Source organism: Heterostelium album (assembly GCF_000004825.1).
Source record: "Heterostelium album PN500 unplaced genomic scaffold PPL_scaffold13, whole genome shotgun sequence".
Lineage (NCBI taxonomy): Eukaryota > Evosea > Eumycetozoa > Acytosteliales > Acytosteliaceae > Heterostelium > Heterostelium album.
The window spans coordinates 155,497-173,259 of NW_008805075.1; the positions used below are offsets into that span (position 1 = coordinate 155,497).

Sequence of the window (17,763 nt, forward strand, 5' to 3'; positions counted from 1 at the left end):
TGGTGTGGACCAGATTAAAGTGAAAAATGCTTTACCAAATCGTGAAAAAAATGTTTAATTTTTTTTTTTTTTTTACCTTTTTTTGATTTGATTTTTTTATATGCATGAGTGTATTGATATTAACACTTAGTACTTATTTAAATCATTTCAGTCACCTCACACCCACAACACCAATCAATAAAATTTAGATATAATTATTGATAAATAAAGATATTATAAGTTAAATTTTATTTAGCTATTATAGAGAATTCAGAGAGCGTGAAGAGAGCTAGAGAAAAATGAAAATAATCATTTCATTGTTGTTGGTCGCTGTGACTATTTTCAGTGTGGCTAGTGCAGCCGCTCAATGTACATTTGCAAACGGGTCAGATAAATATGATTTTAGCGCAATGAAAAATACTACAGGATATACATTTAAACCTTCAAATACTTTAGGCGCTGCAACTGTATGTCAAAGATTACGAATAATTTTATTCAAAATTAATTATTTATATTAATTTATTTATTATTTTTTTTTATTTAAGTATTATTGGAATGTTTGTGATATTTGCCAACAATGTGCAACCTCAGAAGAGAACACAGTAAGTTGTCAAGTCAGTGGTGGAGCTTGGAGAACTATTGGTCTTTTGACTGATGTTCAATTCACTGCGATCACTGATCAACCAAATGTAAAGGGTGCCACTATCACCTATGGAGGTGGACCAAACTGCTCAAATGGCCAAGCTAGAACATCGAGAATGAGAATCCAATGTTCAGAATCCGAAACTCAAATCGTTTCCGTCAGTGAGACCTCATGTATTTACGATATTTTCATGACTTCCAAACATGCCTGTCCAGGTGGTGGTGGCTCCAGCAGTGGAGGATCCGGTGGAAAGAAGGGTGGAATCGGTGGAGGATGGGTATTCATCATCATGTAAGTTTTAAAAGATAACAATGATATTCTTATAAAAATATTGTGACTTTTTCACTTTAACTAACTTGTTACATTAACACTAATATTAGTCTGTTGGTATCAATTACAGTTTATATTGGTGTTGGTATTGGTGTTAACTACAAAGTACGTGGATTAAGAGGAGCCGAAATGTTCCCAAATATCGAATTCTGGCGTTCTGTTCCAGGTTATGTTGCAGATGGAGCAATATTTATTAAAGGAAAGATTACAGGATCAGGTGGACAATCTGGTTACCAACAAGTTTAAAAGAAAATTGAAATTAAAACTACATATATATTTATTTTTTGTAACTATTTTTTGTGTTTATACAATAACAATTCATTTTCATTTATTAGAGAAACAAAAAAATACAACAATTCATCTTTGAACTTTCATTTGAATTTTCTGTTTATCAATTAATTATTTTTTTATAAATATATTTATATATCTTAATATTTATTTTCTAGCTAGTAAATTCAATATCATGATATCAATATATGATAACAAATGAATGAATTCATTTCTTGCTTATTGTTTTTTGAATCAAAAGAATTATTAAAAGATTCCAAATCAAAAAAAAAAAAGTTAAACAATTTTAATTCAATGGTCTGTTGCAATATTAATAATGTCCATTAACTTTAAATGAGTCTCCGATTGTAGTTGTTTTTTGGTGACCGCAAATTCTAAGGAATTATTGATGGTTCTGACTTTTGCAAACTTTTCGAAAGAAATTTTTTTTTTCATTTTTGACATTATTGTTTTTTTTTTTTTGTAAAAAATATCTGGATTTGTTTGAGCTTTGAATATTGTTGCAGAACATGAGTGTTTTTGCGGTATTGCAGGTGCCAAGTACAAAGTAAAAAAAATAGAAAAAAAAAGAAATTAAAAAAAAAAACAATCAACAAAGGCTTTTTTTTTTCTTTTTATTTAATTTTATTTATTTTTCGTCAAGGTCATCAAAAAATTTTGTTTGCTTGCAATCAAGAGTTATTATTGTTAAATTTTAGTGTTACATCATCAAAACATTTAGAAACCAGTAACATATAAATATATAGCAATGAAATTGGTATTTAGCACACTTCTCATTTTGGCAGCAATCGCCATTGTTTCAGCACAAAATTGTAAATTGAGTGCTGGCGGTAAAAATTATGATTTCTCTAAGTTGTAAGTATAAAAAAAAATAAAATAATAAGAATAATAAAAATAAATAAACAATACAATATCACAATCTATATATACCTTAGAACAGAAAGCTAATTTAATATATTTCAATTCAATAAGAGCAAATTCTACATCATGGTCAGTCCAAGATGCTTCTAAAGCCACATACTTTTTCAATATTTGTCAAACTGCCTCCAAATGTACAACTATTAACCCACAATGTTCTTCATGTCAACAAGGACCAACTGACACACAACCAAAAGCTGATTGTGGTCACACCAACGCTATTGTCAAAGCTCTCAGTAAGTTAATTGTTATATTTATTAATAAATTTGTTGAGATATTAATTAATATCAATTTTTTTTTTCATTTATGAAAAAATTAAGGCAATGGTGTTGCTGGTGGTGTTATTACATACACTGGTGGTAGCACATGTAAATCAGGTACCATTGTCAGAAGTACTGAAATTCAAATGATGTGTACCAATGGTGCAACTCAAATTTTAAGTGCCACTGAGGTTTCCACCTGTACATACACCATCAAGCTCAACAGTAATTTGGCTTGTGCAACCGGTTCTTCAACTGGTTCAACCACTGGAAAATCAACTACCTCTGGTTCTGGTACAACCTCTGGTTCTGGTACCGATGGTAGCAGCGCTGAGCCATCCAAGAAGAAGGGTGGAATCGGTGGAGGTTGGATCTTTGTCATCATGTTAGTAGCCTTTTTATATAATATTTCTTTAGATAGTAATTCCTAATTTATTTTTGTTTTTCTTTTTAATTTAATTTATTTTAGTCTCCTTGTTTCAGCCACAGTCTACATTGCAGTTGGTATTATCATCAACTTTAAGGTTCGTGGATTACGTGGAGCTGAGATGTTCCCCAATCACTCATTCTGGGTTGAGTTCCCAGGTTTGATGAAGGACGGTGTATTGTTCATCAAAGGAAAGGTCACTGGTTCTGGTGGACAATCAAGTTATCAACAAGTCTAAATACACTATACCCGACAGACGAACATAACATTTATCTAACAACAAAAAAAAACGATAACTATAACATATTCTTAATAATCGATCAAATGTATAGAGCTCATAACAACAACAAAGTCAACTTAAAGAAAGTAAACCTTAACTTTCTTTATATATTATTATTTCCAACTATTTAAAATATAGAAAATTCATATCATAAAGAAAATAAATTTATAATAATATATTTTTTATTTAATTAATTATGTTATTTTATTCTGTAATTGCTTTGAAACTTCAACCTCAACAACAAACAATCTCGCCCCCATTCATTGCGATCTTGGATCTTCTGATCATGTGTGCTGATTAAAATTCAAAAATCTAATTTTCTTTTCTTTGGTTTAATTTGAACAGCACCACACATTACATGCTTATCAATATTTTTGCTTCATTTTTAATTTTACATTGTAATATAATATGTATGAGAAGATAATGAATAATATAGAAGAACCTATAACACCAACAGAATCAACAACAACAACAAACGAAACGACACCAACAACAACTGAAATCCCTACAACAGACCAAAATCATTTGGATTTCAAAATACCGAATTGTGAGACCAGTGGCTGTGAGAAGCAATCATTAAAATATTGTCTGAAATGTGTAAAGTATCTTTGTGAAACACATGATTCTGTTCACAAGAAGATACCGACAATGAAATCACATACAAGAGAAGATTCTGGAAAGGTCGCAAAGTTCAAGTTCAGATTGGAATGTCCAGATCACACCCAAGATGTCTCAAACGATCTAAAGACAAAATTCATTTATATCTGTCCGAAAACCAGAGGTTTGAAATTTGGTCAAAAGTTAGCAGATGTTTCAAAACATGGTGATAAACCATATCATCAAGTTAGTTTTATTGGTCCTTCAGGTTGTGGAAAGGTAAATAACAAATACTTAATGTATTTTCATAATTATGTACCTAACTAATTTGAATAATTATTAACTCATTAACAGAGTACAATGATTAGACTGTTAGCAGATGATAAAATACTTCCAACACCAGCTGTTAAAGGTGCTGTCGATCCAACTTCATCTGATATCAATGCATATCTATCTCATCTTGATGACCAAAACGATGAGTTTATTTATGTTGACAGTGAAGGAACTGGTGGTTCAATGTCAAATACCATGCTGCTAAGTAGTCTTTCCGAGGCAAAAGAGTCAAGTCCAGCTGGGGCTGATCCTAAGGAGGAAGTATCTCAAGTCTATGATGAGGAGATGAACCAGTTCATTGCGGCAAGAGAGCCATTCGTTTCGAAATCATTTCCAAGATTATTATATTTATTCTCCGATGTACTTGTTTTCATGTTCACCGGTGAAGCTAGAGAACGTCAAACCGTTCTTGAATCATTGATTCTCTATGGATCATCAGCATCGGCAGCATCGGTCAATCAATCAATACATCCTCATTTGGTAATTGTTTTCAACAATTCCAATACAACCAACAAAGATGACTTTGATATTGACAAGGCCACCGAACAATATCTTGACAATCAAAGTGAGAATACTCACAAATTGAAATGTCTTTACCAATCGATATCCGTAGTTTATGTTCCGAATGCCAATGGAAGTACATTATTAACAGCTCAACAACAGATCGAGAAACTTGGAGATCTCATCAAACAGAAACTCAGAATCAACAAATCAACCAAAGAATCCAAACCAGAATACTCTCGTTCCAAAGTTCTTGAATATATTGACAAAGCGATGACATCTTTCAATCATGACCGAAATTCAAAGATTGATTTCTTCAAACTTGTCACCATGAATGACCAGAACACCTCTATTTCATCAAATATCTTCAAGTTTGCTAACTTAGTTTTCGAATATTACGGAGAAAAATCAGAAGATATCCACAAGTCTTTTAGTGAAGGTAAAATAATATTATTTAAATTTGTAGTATAGTTTATTAAAAGTTTTACTTTAGCAAATGAAATTTTAGAGAATGCTGTTATTGTATCATATAAACACTATTGCAAGAGGATTTCTGGAATTGACCCAAGAATTGGTCAACCAGATGCTCAATTTATTGGTGCATTCGTTGACATATTAAATCAAGTTGAAGAGAAACTTCAAGAGTTTAAGCTATGTGGCTCAACGTACTATTCTGAAAACCTTAAGAAACATGTACTTTGCCAATCCAGAAAGAATAGCCATGGATCGAAGCACGAAAGTACCGAGGTTGTTTCTCTTGAACTATCAAAGGAACAGGCTGATTTCTTGAGGACTGTTGGAATTAAGAATGGTAATAATAAAAAGATAACATGGAGTGGAGAGTTTGAAAATTCTTTACAATCTGGAACATTGGCCGAAAGATGTCAGAGAGCACTCAGATCTCCAAAAACAGTTTTCAAAACTGCAGATTGGGAATCTGGACATCTTTCCAAATATTCAAATTTCTGGTCAATCTGTAATGTATGTCTTTTAGATTTCCCAAGTGAAGTTCGAAATCAATGTGAACATTTCGTTTGTTATCAATGTTGTAAAGAATCACCTTTATTCTGTCCAATTTGCAAGAAGCATTCCATTTGGGTTGACAGATCGATTCCCGAGAATGCAGCACTTAGAGTTTTATGTTTAGAAGGTGGAGGACTCCTATTCTCAGCATCACAAAGCACAGTTATTGATGAAATTGAAAAGAGATTATATGGAATACCAATTTCACGATTATTTGATATGGTCTCTGGAATTGGAACTGGTGCACTGATTGGATTAGTATTCCTCTGTGGAAACAAGAAGTTGTCAACTGTCATCGAGATGATTGATAGATTCTCTGATCAAACACACGGCATGCTTAAACTGTTGGGTAATCTGGAAAAAGAAGACAAAAACTTTTCTATGGATAAAATGACTAGTCTATTGTTTCAAGTTACCTCTGAAAGTCTGTCCGGATATATACCAAATGCCAATATCTTTACAACACCAATGGATTGTAAATTCATTTGCTCCACTGTTTCCAAAAACTTAATTAATCCAAACATTGCTCAAGCCGGAAACTATAATGCACCTCTACAAGTGCGCGTTGATAGCCTTAGTAGAATGTCAACAGCATTATTAATTGACTCTGATCTTCATGATACAAAGCACCACCCAATTAAATTTACCATTGGTGAATGTGAAAGATATTGGGGTATAAATCAGAAAGATGGATTAGTTAAATCCAAACAAATCGATTTGGTTGCATCAATTGGAAATGGATCAATAAGTATCACTCCAGATTCAGATGCAAATGAAGAGTGGCAATCACATATATCGAAATATTCACAATCGATTTCAAAGATGTTTAGAATCGATACTGTTTTACCAGATGAAATATTTAAAACCGGAAAAAAATCAGAGATTGTTTCATCAATTTCCAATGAAACCAGAAAATATTTAAACACCAAACAAGAAACAAAAGAAGAACTCAAAATTTTAGTGAATAATTTGATTGCTCAATTATTTTTTGTCCAAGTGAATCCGAGAATTGCAAACACCAAGACAGTAACTGGTATCATTCGATGTCGATTACCAAACAATCAAATTCCAAATGAAATCATATCACAAATCCAATCATCATCCAAACCATTCTCATTATCAGATCACTCTGGTCTTCCTGATGATTTCCAATTCACATTCAATATTGATAGCATCAAATATGAACCAACTTTGGAGATTCCATTCTCAATTGACAATGTTGAAATCTATAATTCATTCAACATATCAATCCAATGTAATCTTAAATGTAAAGATTCTGATCAACCCATCCAATCAATTAATTTCGAATTGTCCAATTAAATTTTAATCAAATTAATAAACAAAATATATAAATACTAAATATTATATATATAATAGATTGTTCTAAATTATTTTATTTTATTTTCTCACCAATGATCTCAACATTCAATTAGTTTTTTTTAATATCATAATGATGATTTTCAATCAGAATTAAAAAGAAGTGTTTTTTAATATTTAATCAATTAGTTTTTATTTACTGTGTTTAGAATTTGGCTAAAGTTCATCGGGAATCCAGAGATTGAATGTTTTTTATCTTCGGACTGATCATCACCAAATACAATATTGAGTTTGATATCGATCTTACTTAATTTATCACGTTGCAAATTGTTGATTGTGAGTGATTGAGAGAATCCACCATTGAACTGAACTTTGTCAAATACAATGTCTGTTGCACCTACACCATCTGCAGTGATACTGAATGGAGTGCTTAATTTTCTTAGTTTGTCAACCAAAACAGTATTTTCGTACAACTCATATGATAAACGACATTGAATTGTAAATTTGATTGAGTCTTGGTGTGGATTGACAGTCAAATAGAATTGACTTGCCAATAATTTGGTTGCAACATCGTTCAGCAATGACTTGTGTTTCTCACAATACCTTCTGACATCGGAAATGATAGATTCAATCTTATGCTTTTCATCATAACAGTAATCGTCTGTATATTCTGGGTCGATTCTTCTGCAAACTGTTGGATGATTGGACGCAACTACCTTATCCTTCAACTCTGCCCACTTGGTGCTACTCTCATTAAGTGTTGAAACGGTGTTGGTTCCATCTTTATAGCAGTCCTCTTGATGTTGATTTCCAGGGTTGGCCCATTTACCGGTTGTTACTGCCACAATCAAATCACATGAGCGGTTGAATAAACGTTGAGCTTCTTCATATCCAATTATTGCGGGTGCCAATGCTGATGTTGAACCATCGGTGTATGATACTTCATTGATGATATGTGGTTCAATGAATCCATCGGTTGCCGAAGTTGAAAGACATGCATCGAAAACAGTTCCTGATGGATTATCATATTTTCCTGGAAGATGGTATGATGTAAAGAGTGACAATTTCTTTGAACCTGTGCTTTTTGTAGTAGAAGTGACAGCAACATGAGAATTTCCTTTGGTCGCAGCTTGGCACAGTAGACTCTGATCGGATCTCGGATTATTTCCAACAGACTCTAGATATTCGAGATGTTGCTTTAAAATACTCTGGAATGAAATCTTTTTATAAATTGATCGATATAATATTCTTGTGAGATTCTTAATTCCGGCAATTGTTCCCAACGGATAGGTTTCCAGTTTTTCTTTCAATGCAGTGTAGAATGCAATCATTCTTGTAGCATTTCCAGAATCACCAGTGACACCAAGTGCAACTAATCCTCCAGATCCAGATCCAATAATAAGGTCGACTAATTTGTGGATTCGAATATCAAAAAGGATATGCTCTATTGTTGTAATAATAAAAGCTTGTGCAACACCAGTTACACCTCCAATACCTTCAAGTGAAAGTATACGAGTACCAGCAAGTGTCGGTATATCGTTGTTGGTCCATGGCGAGTGTGTACCACAAACTGGACAATGTACACTCCATTGAGTGGAACATGTAATACAGAACATGTGACCACACTTTCTGGTTTGTGTTGGATGGTCAAGGAGGCAACCATAACAAACTCTGTTCGTAAATGGCAATGACTTATTTTCAATGAGTTTCAATCGATTTTGAATCGTGATATTCTCATCTGGATGTTGTTTTCCAGCTTCTGGGAGAAGTTCATTGGCAATCTCGGCTAGATTCTGATAATGTTTGGATGGTTCAAATCCATTACCAATCCATTGGTAACTCACAGTCTCCACCTTCTCACCAAGTTTGAGAAACAAAAACTTTTTCTTTTTCGTCTCAATCTGAGTTGATTTGTGATCGGATATCACACCATGAGCACCTTGTAATACCTCACATCGAATATGTGGCTTCAAAGGATGAGCAGAGTTACACGGTAGAAGTTTCATAATACTGGAGTGAGCTTTCTCGAACATTTCAATCAGACTTTGTGGAATATGTTGACCTTTGGTCGGGTGGAGAAGACTATTTCTCTGACAATATAAATAGAGAATATCTTTGACTCTGGTAATAATAACTTGGAATGCTTGGTCAAATGCAACGCTTCTATTTATACCTTGTTTGATATTAAGATTATAAATACATTCGAAATATTCGAAAAGGAATGAGTTGACACCTTCCATTGATCTGGCCATCTTATAGATATCGATTGGTCCGTGTGGATCTCTGTTGAGAATATTGATTGCTTTTGAGATATATCCCATGATTTTACCTCTTTCACAAACAATATTTTGATTGGTTTTCACTTTGTATGCCGATTGAAGGAGTGAATAGACCAATGTCTTTAACTTCAATGTTTGTTGAACAAACTTTCCGAGTACCCATTGAATCTCATTGGAATCTGGGTTAATTGTCTTTCCAGGAGGGATGAAGATTACATTGAGTGATTGGTAATACTTTTTGAGTTCTTTGATATTTTGGCTGTGTGCAGAACCATCATCTTTGTCGTGGAAGATCAATTCTCTTGCCTCGTCATTGTCATAGGTTGGAACGTCATTCGATTTGTTGAAAGCAACAATCAAGTGTGGTTTGGTGAGTTGGTTAACTGATGCAGCGGCACTCTCAGCGGCATATGAAAGAAGTTCGGAAATTACATTCTCTTTTTGCTTGGCAGTCTGGTTGAATACATAAACAAATACATCACTGAAAAGATATAGTAATCTTGGATAGCATGTATCGATAAAGGAGCGACGATAATCGTAGGAGATCGAGTTATTGGAAGAACTTAAACCAGAGCTCTGGGTGTTTATAATCATTTGGTTAATGGTATCGGCACCTTTACCTTCAGAGTCAAACAGTAGGTATTTGCAATGGTTTTCATTGTCAAATGTTCCATTGTAACAATTGATATCGGAACTGGCAGCAGTAGTTTGACTGTTGGATGAAACCGGAATCTGTCCTTCAGCAAAACTTCTGATTAGAGTACTCTTTCCAGCGCCTGCAGGTCCAACGAAACTGACCAAAAGGAATGGATCTTTTTCATCGATACCAGTGTTCAACCATTTCATACCCATTTCCATCTTTTGGGTGTTTGGACTTACGTAGAGAATATTGTTTTTGTTCCAATCGTTTTTGAAATCATCAGGTGTGCCCGATGTCTCATCTAGGGTTTTGGTAGCACATTTATACAGGTCAATTGGAACTCTGTCATGGTCCTTCATAACATCATATGCATGTAGCATCTCTGAATGTTCTTTACAATAGAAAGCATCTTCCTCACAACAAAATTCATACACCTTATTATTACATTCCGCTTTCAATTCTGCAACGTTGGCATCTAAAGATTCATCTTCAGATCCTTCAGTATAACAACACTTATATTCCACTATGTGCCAAAGAAAAACAAAAAAATTTAGTTAATATTTAAAATCTATTTATTTAGTATTTATATATCTTACTCTTTAAACAACATTATATTTATTTTAAAAAGATAAAAGTATTAAAATTTAAAATGAAAATTAGATATATCTATTTAATTATTAAAAGCAGATTTAAACCTTTCAGTTCAAAAATAAGAATTAAAAATTTAATTTTAATAAAAAGGATGTGTGCTGGTGCAAAAAATCCATTGCTGATGAGGGATGAGATTGGAATGATAATGGGGGAATCAAAGAGGGGTGTGATTTTGTTTGTAGCTTTGACAACAATGATCACCACCATTTATGCAAAATTAAATCAACAAAATAAAATAAAATTTTTACAAATGATAACGTTAATAAACCAATTAAGATCAACTTTATTTTTTTCTTTTGCATTGTAATATAATATAATATGAGAAAGAAATGAATAGCATAGAAGAACCTATAATCTCAACCACAGCAACTACAAATACTACAGCAAATCAAAGGCAATCGGACGTCAAAATACCGAATTGTGAGACCAGTGGCTGTGAGAAGCAATCAGTAAAATATTGTCTGAAATGTGTAAAGTATCTTTGTGAAACACATGATTCTGTTCACAAGAAGATACCGACAATGAAATCACACACCAGAGCTGATTCTGGAAAGGTTGCAGAGTTCAAGTTCAGATTGGAATGTCCAGATCACACCCAAGATGTCTCGAATGATCTAAAGACAAAATTCATTTATATCTGTCAAAAAACAAAAGGTTTGAAATTTGGACACAAATTAGCAGATGTTTCAAAACATGGTGATAAACCATATCTTCAAGTTAGTTTTATAGGTCCTGCAGGTTGTGGAAAGGTAAATAACAAAAACTTTTTCTATTTTTGATAATCAATTAAACTAACAAACCAATTTGAATAAACTCATTAACAGAGTACAATGATTAGACTTTTGGCAGATGATAAAATACTTCCAACACCAGCTGTTAAAGGTGCTGTCGATCCAACTTCCTCTGATATTAACGCATATCTATCTCATCTTGATGACCAAAATGATGCTTTCGTTTATGTTGACAGTGAAGGGACTGGTGGTTCAATGTCAAATACCATACTACTAAACACCTTGAGCGAAGGAAAAGAACCGGCTCCAGTTGGTGACGATCCTGAAGATCCAAAAACTGAAAACGATGAAAAGAATAAATTCCTGTCTGCCAGAGAGCCATTCGTTTCGAAATCATTTCCAAGATTATTATATTTATTCTCCGATGTACTTGTTTTCATGTTCACCGGTGAAGCTAGAGAACGTCAAACCGTTCTTGAATCATTGATTCTCTATGGATCATCAGCATCGGCAGCATCGGTCAATCAATCAATACATCCTCATTTGGTAATTGTTTTCAACAATTCCAATACAACCAACAAAGATGACTTTGATATTGACAAGGCCACCGAACAATATCTTGACAATCAAAGTGAGAATACTCACAAATTGAAATGTCTTTACCAATCGATATCCGTAGTTTATGTTCCGAATGCCAATGGAAGTACATTGTTAACAGCTCAACAACAAATCGAGAAACTTGGAGATCTCATCAAACAGAAACTTAGAATCAACAAATCAACCAAAGAATCCAAACCAGAATACTCTCGATCCAAAGTTCTTGAATATATTGACAAAGCGATGACATCTTTCAATCCATGACCGAAATTCAAAGATTGATTTCTTCAAACTTGTCACCATGAATGACCAGAACACCTCTATTTCGTCAAATATCTTCAAATTTGCAAACGTCCTTATTGAATATTTTAAAGAAGATAGTTCCGATGGTGCAAACCATTGGTCCTATATTAAAGGTAATTTTAAAGAATATAATTATAAGGAGATAATAGCGATATTAATCTATTTTTTATAGCCAATGATCTTTTAGAGAATGGTGCTATTGTAGCATATAAATACTATTGCAAGAGGATTGCTGGAATTGATCCAAGAATTGGTCAACCAGATGCTCAATTTATTGGTGCATTCGTGGATATTCTTATTCAAGTTGAAGAGAAACTTCAAGAGTTTATGCCTTGTTGTTCAACTTTCTACCATGAACGACTGAAAAAGTATGTACTTTGTCAGGTGAGAAAGAAGAATCATGGGTCCAAACATGAAACCACCGAGGTTGCATCACTAGAGTTATCAAGAGAACAGACTGATTATTTAAGGACTGTTGGAATTAAGAATGGAAATAGCATAAAGATATCGTGGAAAGGAGAGTTTGAAAATACTTTACAGATTGAAACATTGGTTGATAGATGTGAAAGAGCACTCAGATCTCCAACAACATATTTCAAAACCTTAGATTGGGAATCTGGACATCTTTTCAAAGATGAGAAATTCATGACAATCTGTAATGTATGTCTTTTAGATTTCCCAAGTGAAGTTCGAAGTGGATGTGGACATTACGTTTGTTATCAATGTTGTAAAGAATCACCATCGGTCTGTCCAATTTGTAAGATAGAATCGATTTGGGTTGACAGATCGATTCCAGAGAATGCAGCACTTAGAGTTTTATGTTTGGAAGGTGGACAAACATTATTCTCAACTTCACAGAGTACAATTATTGACGAAATTGAAAAGAGATTATATGGAATACCAATTTCACGATTATTTGATATGGTCTCTGGAATTGGAACTGGTGCTCTGATTGGATTGGTTTTCCTCTCTGGAAACAAGAAGCTGTCAACTGTCATCGAGATGATTGATAAATTCTCTGACCATACAAGTAATCTCACTAAAATAATGGCTATTTTTGATGATCCACTTGTCTTTGAACCAATGACCGATATTTTGTTGGAAGGAACATGCCAGGAGTTTACCGCTTTTCTTCCAGATGACAATATCTTTACAACACCAATGGATTGTAAATTCATTTGTTCTTCTGTTTCTCACAACTTAATTAATCCAAATAGAGCACAAACCGGAAACTATAATGCACCTCATCAAGATGTTGCCAATAGTACTCCTTCCAGACTTGCTACACTATTTCTGTTAGATTCTGATATACATGATACAGAACACCATCCAATTAAATTTACGATCAGTGAATGTGAAAGATATTGGCGTGTAAACCAAACAGATAGTTTTAAGGAATCAAGAAGAATCGATTTGGTTGCATCAATTGGAAATGGATCAATTAGCATCACTCCAGATTCAGATGCAAATGAAGAGTGGCAAACATATATTTCAAAATATTCACCATCGAATTTAAAGATGTTTAGAATCGACACCGTTTTACCAGATAAAATATTTACATGTGGAAAAAAACTAGAACTTATTACTTCAATTTCAAATGAAACCAGAAATTATTTGAATTCCAATCGAGAAACCAAAGAAGAACTCAAATTTTTAGTGAACAGTTTGATTGCTCAATTATTTTATGTCCAAGTGAATCCGAGAGTGGCAAACACCAAGACAGTAACTGGTATCATTCGATGTCGATTACCAAACAATCAAATTCCAAATGAAATCATATCACAAATCCAATCATCATCCAACCCATTCTCATTATCAGATCACTCTGGTCTTCCTGATGATTTCCAATTCACATTCAAATTTGACAACATCAAATATGAACCAACTCTTGGAGATTCCATTCTCAATTGACAATGTTGAAATCTATAATTCATTCAACATATCAATCCAATGTAATCTTAAATGTAAAGATTCTGATCAACCATCCAATCAATTAATTTCGAATTGTCCAATTAAATTTTAAACATAATAATAAATTACATTGTGCAAATATTAAAAACTTTATTACATGTATTTTTTATTTATTACTTTTCAACAAACAAATTGTTTCCCCCAAAAAAAAAAACTGAAAATTTCACAAAACAAAGTTAATTATTTACTTTGTCTATTTTATTTTTAGAAGTTTATTTAGTTTAGTTTATTTTTAAATTTTTGATATTATTTACTAAAGAATGGGTGAGAGAAAAGTAATTAGTAAATACTATCCACCAGAGTTTGATCCCTCAAAGATACCTAGAGCGAAAGGTGTGAAGAAGAGTAACACCATCAAGGTTACCATGATGCTGCCAATGAGCATCCGCTGTAATACTTGCGGTGAGTATCTAGGTAGAGGTACAAAGTTCAACTCGAGGAAGGAGACAGTGGAAGGCGAGAACTACCTCGGTCTGAAGATCTTTCGTTTCTACCTGCGCTGTAAGAAGTGTGCGGCGGAACTCTCGATCAGAACCGACCCAAAGAACTCAGAGTACGTCTGCGAGAGTGGTGCAACGCGTAACTACGAGCCGTGGCGAGAGACCGATGAAGATAGAGAAGAGCGACTGAAGCGCGAGAAAGAAGAGGAGGGCGACGCCATGAAAGCACTTGAGAATAGAACACTCGATTCGAAACGTGAAATGGAGATACTGGATGCACTCGATGAACTCAAAGATATCAGTGCGCGAAACGCAGAGATCGACCCAGAGATGTTGTTGCAATACAGTCTGCGGAAACAAGAGGAACTAGATCAAATCAATGATCTCGAAGATCAAGCGTTGATCTACGAAACATTTGGAAAGTCTGGCGGTGGTGGTGGTACTGGTGATTCAAGCACACTGTCAATCAAGAGAATAGAAGATAAAGATCCACCATTAACAGATCTATTGGAATCAGAAACATCTTCATTAGAACAACAAGATAACAAAAAGAAAGAGAAAACAAGTTTATTAAAAGGTATAAAATTAACAGTTAACAACAATCAAGATAATAATAATAATAATAAGAAAAGAACAATTAATCAAGTTGATAATGAATCAAAAGAAAATGAATTAGATAAGAAATTGAAACCAACGACGACAACGACAACACCAACACAAACAACATCTTCATTATTTGCAGAATATGGTTCAGATGATGAAGATGATTAGATAAATAAAGTAATATTAAAAATATAGTTGTACATATAACATAATAATCATTAAAAATGACAAGTAAATGATTTTTAACTTGTCATAAACATTATTTTATTTTAAAATATAGCAATAATAATAATAATTTAATATAATAAGCATATTATCAATTAAAATTGGATAGAACTAAAAGCTTTTCATTTAAATCAGCTAATCTATCATATGCATTCGTTAACAATGTAAATGTATTAACCAATGTCGGAATAGGTTGTCTAAATTCTGTATGATCTATAACTGTAACCAATTGTAAACTGCCACCTTTTGTTGTTTGGCTGTGAAACCGATAATAAAGATTAGTAAACTGTTGATTAATTTTAAATAGTTTGAATTGAATGTGTTGTTGTTGTTGTAATATACATACAAAGGTGGAATACCGTGTGCATTTGTAGTCTCGGATGACTCTGATCCCGAGGTAGGTCTGATGATGCTGTCAGACGATGACATGAGTAATGAGGTGCTTGATCCTGCGTTGTCTTGTTGTTGGACACCTGGCGAAGATGATCTTAAAATGGGACCGGTCGATGTTGCCAAGTTGGAGGATGATGATCCTGTCGATGTGATATTCTGTGCTTTCGATCGTCTCAGTAGATGTTTAGATGGACTGTTGTTGTTATTGTTGTTGTTATCGTGTGTTTGGTGTGCACCTTGTGAGTGGCCAACACTTCCACCACCAATACCAATGCCAATACCGCCAATACCACTGCTACCAGTGGATGTCGCCGATCCACCTGAAGTCGAAGTGATCTGCAGCTCATAGACACTTAGAACCAACTCACAGTTTGCCACTGTCAGATTAACGTTTATCTCAAAGGGAAGGGGTGGTTGTAACACTGTCGATTGGTACATTGTCGAGGGGAATACATTGCGACTTGGAAGGAGAAGTTCGTCGCGTGCCTGTGACAGCCACTCTGAGATACGAGTGAATGACTCCACCAGTGAATTCAACTCTGGGAAACTACCACCGCCAATCGATGATTGATTGGATTGTGTTTGGCCAAGACCACCGCCACCACCACCACCATGGTAAGAATGTCGGTGACTGTTGTTAGCCGATGGAATCCAACCACTACTTTGACCCAATGAATTTGTTGTAGATGTGTTATTGTTATTGTTATTGATTTGACCTGATGATGAAAGTGGATTATGATGTTGCTGTTGATGATGTTGTTGTTGACTATTCAGATGATATACACTATCTAGTGGTACATATGACTCTGAGAAAACTATTAGATTGTCCAATTCAGTGAGAATGAGGTGTAGGTAATTATAGCTGTTTTGTATCTGTTGGATTCTCCATGGATGTGTCTTGTTGATCAATGTCTTATAGACATGAACATTGTAGTTTGGTTTCGACGGTTTACTGAATTTAATCAAAAGCTCCGGTGACTCAACGAGCCAACCATTGATATTCAAAGTACCTCTCGATCCTTCCTGTGTTTCAAAATTAATTGATTTATTCTCTATTGCTTTATCTTGAAATATATCTATTTTTCAACAACAAAATGAAATATTAATACTTTACAAATAGTAGTAGTAGTAGTAGTAGTATTTGTTTGAACATTGTTTTAAAAACATACCATCTAACTCTTCTATATTAACAGGAAATGGATTGTTTATATCTTTTAGTATATCAACACTTCCACGACGATCGTGTTGTTGATGTGATTGAGATTGCGATTGATTAGTTGATGTTGTTGTTGTTGATTGTGTTTGTCCTGGTTGTTGCTGTTGTTGCTCGCTGTTTTTTACATTAAAATAAATACTACTAATATCATATTCTCCACTCTCTGGCTTTACTCTATCCGGTTTCAATAACTGTACACATCTCTACAATAAATAGTAGTAACAACAACAACAACAATCAGTAAATAAATAAATATTCATAAAACATAATTAAAACACTTAATAATCATTTCATTTTTAAAACTATTTTAAAAACATACTTCTAATATTCTCTTTACACGTTTACAAACAATGGGTACCTCTTGTTTTATTAACCAACTAGCTTCCAATTGCATATAACAAACTTCCATTGAACTTGTACATTCATCTTGAACATCTAGATAATCTACCATGGTGATCTAGAATTGGCTCTATTTTATATCTATATTTTATATCTATATTTTATATCTATATTTTAATATTATCTTTTCTTTTAATCTTTTATTATTTATGTTTATTATAATATTATGTTATATTTTATTTTTATTTTATATACATTCAACAACCAGGTTCAATAAATATTATAAGCAGTAATGTAAAATTCTTAATACTCTCAACTTTGATATTTTTATAATTCATTTCAAGAGTAAATTATCGAAGTTCTGTGGAATTTTTTGAATTTTATTTTTTTGAATTTTTATTTTTTTAATTTTAAAAATTGATGGTGTGTGGTGGATACACCCCTCGTTGCGTTTCGACTGTTGTGGTGGCAGGCGTACT

The 17,763-nt window shown here is 33.5% G+C and overlaps 7 protein-coding genes across 7 annotated transcripts; 5 read left to right on the forward strand and 2 right to left on the reverse strand.

Annotated features, from left to right (window-relative positions):
• Positions 1–278: 278 nt before the first annotated feature.
• PPL_11205 (autophagy-related protein 27) lies at positions 279–1,198 on the forward strand (the record flags this gene model as incomplete). Its single annotated transcript, XM_020581962.1, has 3 exons — positions 279–446; positions 525–913; positions 1,003–1,198. The coding sequence occupies 3 exons, from the start codon at positions 279–281 to the stop codon at positions 1,196–1,198; spliced, it is 753 nt and encodes a 250-aa protein (XP_020427265.1).
• Positions 1,199–1,988: 790 nt separating this feature from the next.
• PPL_11206 (autophagy-related protein 27) lies at positions 1,989–3,083 on the forward strand (the record flags this gene model as incomplete). The annotated part of the gene is made up of 4 exons (XM_020581963.1): positions 1,989–2,095; positions 2,213–2,394; positions 2,479–2,803; positions 2,888–3,083. 4 exons carry the CDS (start codon positions 1,989–1,991, stop codon positions 3,081–3,083), a joined length of 810 nt encoding a protein of 269 aa, XP_020427266.1.
• A 450-nt stretch (positions 3,084–3,533) lies between these two features.
• PPL_11207 (patatin family protein) lies at positions 3,534–6,899 on the forward strand (the record flags this gene model as incomplete). The annotated part of the gene is made up of 3 exons (XM_020581964.1): positions 3,534–4,001; positions 4,077–4,995; positions 5,050–6,899. 3 exons carry the CDS (start codon positions 3,534–3,536, stop codon positions 6,897–6,899), a joined length of 3,237 nt encoding a protein of 1,078 aa, XP_020427267.1.
• Positions 6,900–7,081: 182 nt separating this feature from the next.
• Positions 7,082–10,673, reverse strand: PPL_11208 (patatin family protein; the record flags this gene model as incomplete). Its single annotated transcript, XM_020581965.1, has 2 exons — positions 7,082–10,327; positions 10,656–10,673. The coding sequence occupies 2 exons, from the start codon at positions 10,671–10,673 to the stop codon at positions 7,082–7,084; spliced, it is 3,264 nt and encodes a 1,087-aa protein (XP_020427268.1).
• A 122-nt stretch (positions 10,674–10,795) lies between these two features.
• On the forward strand, positions 10,796–14,008 carry PPL_11209 (patatin family protein; the record flags this gene model as incomplete). The annotated part of the gene is made up of 4 exons (XM_020581966.1): positions 10,796–11,215; positions 11,291–11,900; positions 12,169–12,210; positions 12,270–14,008. The coding sequence occupies 4 exons, from the start codon at positions 10,796–10,798 to the stop codon at positions 14,006–14,008; spliced, it is 2,811 nt and encodes a 936-aa protein (XP_020427269.1).
• Positions 14,009–14,328: 320 nt separating this feature from the next.
• Positions 14,329–15,279, forward strand: ccdc94 (Saf4/Yju2 family protein; the record flags this gene model as incomplete). The annotated part of the gene is made up of 1 exon (XM_020581967.1): positions 14,329–15,279. One exon carries the CDS (start codon positions 14,329–14,331, stop codon positions 15,277–15,279), a length of 951 nt encoding a protein of 316 aa, XP_020427270.1.
• A 148-nt stretch (positions 15,280–15,427) lies between these two features.
• On the reverse strand, positions 15,428–17,396 carry PPL_11211 (uncharacterized protein; the record flags this gene model as incomplete). The annotated part of the gene is made up of 4 exons (XM_020581968.1): positions 15,428–15,593; positions 15,683–16,805; positions 16,899–17,148; positions 17,265–17,396. 4 exons carry the CDS (start codon positions 17,394–17,396, stop codon positions 15,428–15,430), a joined length of 1,671 nt encoding a protein of 556 aa, XP_020427271.1.
• Positions 17,397–17,763: the final 367 nt, after the last annotated feature.